The sequence below is a fragment of the Sapajus apella genome, unplaced genomic scaffold (genome assembly GCF_009761245.1).
Source record: "Sapajus apella isolate SASKATOON/1434 unplaced genomic scaffold, GSC_monkey_1.0 scaffold10193, whole genome shotgun sequence".
Lineage (NCBI taxonomy): Eukaryota > Metazoa > Chordata > Mammalia > Primates > Cebidae > Sapajus > Sapajus apella.
The window spans coordinates 1-2,187 of NW_022447114.1; the positions used below are offsets into that span (position 1 = coordinate 1).

General features: G+C 45.1%; 1 protein-coding gene across 1 annotated transcript; it reads left to right on the forward strand.

The window, feature by feature from the left end:
* Positions 1–193: 193 nt before the first annotated feature.
* On the forward strand, positions 194–2,061 carry LOC116548342 (methylosome protein 50-like; the record flags this gene model as incomplete). The annotated part of the gene is made up of 4 exons (XM_032273850.1): positions 194–264; positions 395–449; positions 914–985; positions 1,520–2,061. Coding segments are annotated over 4 exons (335 nt in total), but the record flags the coding sequence as incomplete, so codon positions are not given.
* Between the last annotated feature and the right edge of the window lie 126 nt (positions 2,062–2,187).

Below are 2,187 nucleotides of genomic sequence, written 5' to 3' on the forward strand. Positions count from 1 at the left end.
CTTTTTAGGTTTTATAAGTCTGTACACTTCTCCTCTTAGCTTCTGTTGAATCCATAATCTACCACAAAGTTTGTTAAATTGCATCATGAGACCAGCCCTCCCTCCCTCCTGCCCCTTGATTATTCCGGGACTGGCCTTCTTGTAACGCTTCAGCTTGTTTTCTGTCATATTTATCTTTCTCTCTACCTTACAGCTCATGCTGCGCAGGTCACCTGTGTTGCTGCTTCTCCCCACAAGGATTCTGTGTTTCTTTCATGCAGTGAGGTGAGAGAGCTCCTTCTTCCCTAAACACACTCCAGCCCTCCGCAGGCCACAGTCTCTAGTGTGGAGATTTTCTGGCCTACATCTGCCCCTTTGGATTGTGAAGTCCTTTTTCTGTTCCGCCTCCCTATAGGACAATAGAATTTTACTTTGGGATACCCGCTGTCCCAAGCCAGCATCACAGATTGGTGAGTCTGAGATTCATTGGTGGGAGAATAGAACTTGGAACCCCAATAGAAGAGACTTTCTTTGGCCAGTGTCAAAGCAAATTTGCCCGATGCCTGATCTAGTTACTGTGACATGAGTGACATAATCTCCTTCTTTTCCACTGAGGCTCTGCTAACCCCATTCTGTGCAGTGAATACCAAGAGGAAGGACCAGTTCCTGGGTGGGTTATTTACTTTATTAGATGGGAGGACAAAGGGGCCAGAATTGTTATCTTCGTGATTTGTGTTTGAAACTGGCCTGTGACTCATGTCCAGAAAGGGCAGGAGGCTGGTGGATAAATGGTTATGAGGCTGAAGGATGAGACATTGTTGCCTCAGCAGGGTTTGGGAAATCCAATAAAGGTGCTCCCAGGATTTAGAGTGATGTCACTTGAGAAACTGCTTCTTCTGGGCTCCGAGTTTTAGTACAGACCCTCTTTTTGCAGGCTGCAGTGCCTCTGGCTCCCTTCCTACCTCACTGGCTTGGCATCCTCAGCAAAGTGAAGTCTTTGTCTTTGGTAAGGCAGCATGTCAGACTTCATATTGACTCTGGGAAAGGGAAGGAGGAGAGAAAAAGAGCTGACTCCGCAATGCACAAGGCTCTTGGTGCTGAGTCTTATCAGCCCTCATGAACACTAGATGAATTATGAATTAAGGGTGGGGAGGTGGGAGTGATGCTAATGTAGTCTTACTGTAGCTTTGGAGAACATTTTTTTTTCCCCAGTGGATTTGATTTTTGATTGATTGATCCAGCTGCTGTATTCTGGGCATGGCTAGAAGTCAGTGAGCCACAAAGCAAGTGGGTTGCTATATAGGGATTTCTGTTCGACTGTGGGTAGGTGTAGGGCTATTGTGATGAGGCTGAGCATATGGTGACATAGTTTGTGGTTAAAATAGTAACTCCTTCATTCATTAATTTAATTTTCACAATTGTCCAGTGACTTCTTATTCCTACTTTGCAAAAGAGAAAACTGATGCACCAAAACAGAAAACTGACTTTGGCACCAAGTCCATGCTCTTAACCACTATGACATGTTCCTTCTCTTCTACAGGGGATGAAAATGGGATGGTCTCCCTTGTCGACACCAAGAGTACAAGCTGTGTCCTGAGCTCAGCTGTACACTCCCAGTGTGTCACTGGGCTGGTGTTCTCACCACACAGGTACTGGTCTTTGTTATCAGGGGCCTGATGGGTATGAATGGGAACAGTGAGGGGGTGTGGGTATATTTTCAAAGCATTAGCTGATTAAGTAGTTCTTTAAAGCAGACAATGTTCTAGCTGAGGTTTGGGAACATCAAAGGTCTTCAAAGGGCTCTTAAGTGTGAAGGAGCAGCTGCAGGCCAGAAAATCTCCACACTAGAGACTGTGGCCTATGGAGGGCTGGAGTGTGTTTAGGGAAGAAGGAGGTTTCTCTCACCTCACTGCATGAAAGAAACACAGAATCCTTGTGGAGAGAAGCAGCAACACAGGTGACCTGCGCAGCATGAGCTGTAAAGTAGAGAGAAAGATAAATATGACAGAAAACAAGCTGAAGCGTTATTAGAAGGCCAGCCCAGGAATAATCAAGGGGCAGGAGGGAGGGAGGGCTGGTCTCATGATGCAATTTAACAAATTTTAGATTAGTGGTAGATTATGGATGCGACAGAAGTGTGCGGACTTATAAAACCTAAAAAGCTTTGTAAAAAAATGTATTAGTAAAGACAATGAATGAGAAATTAGG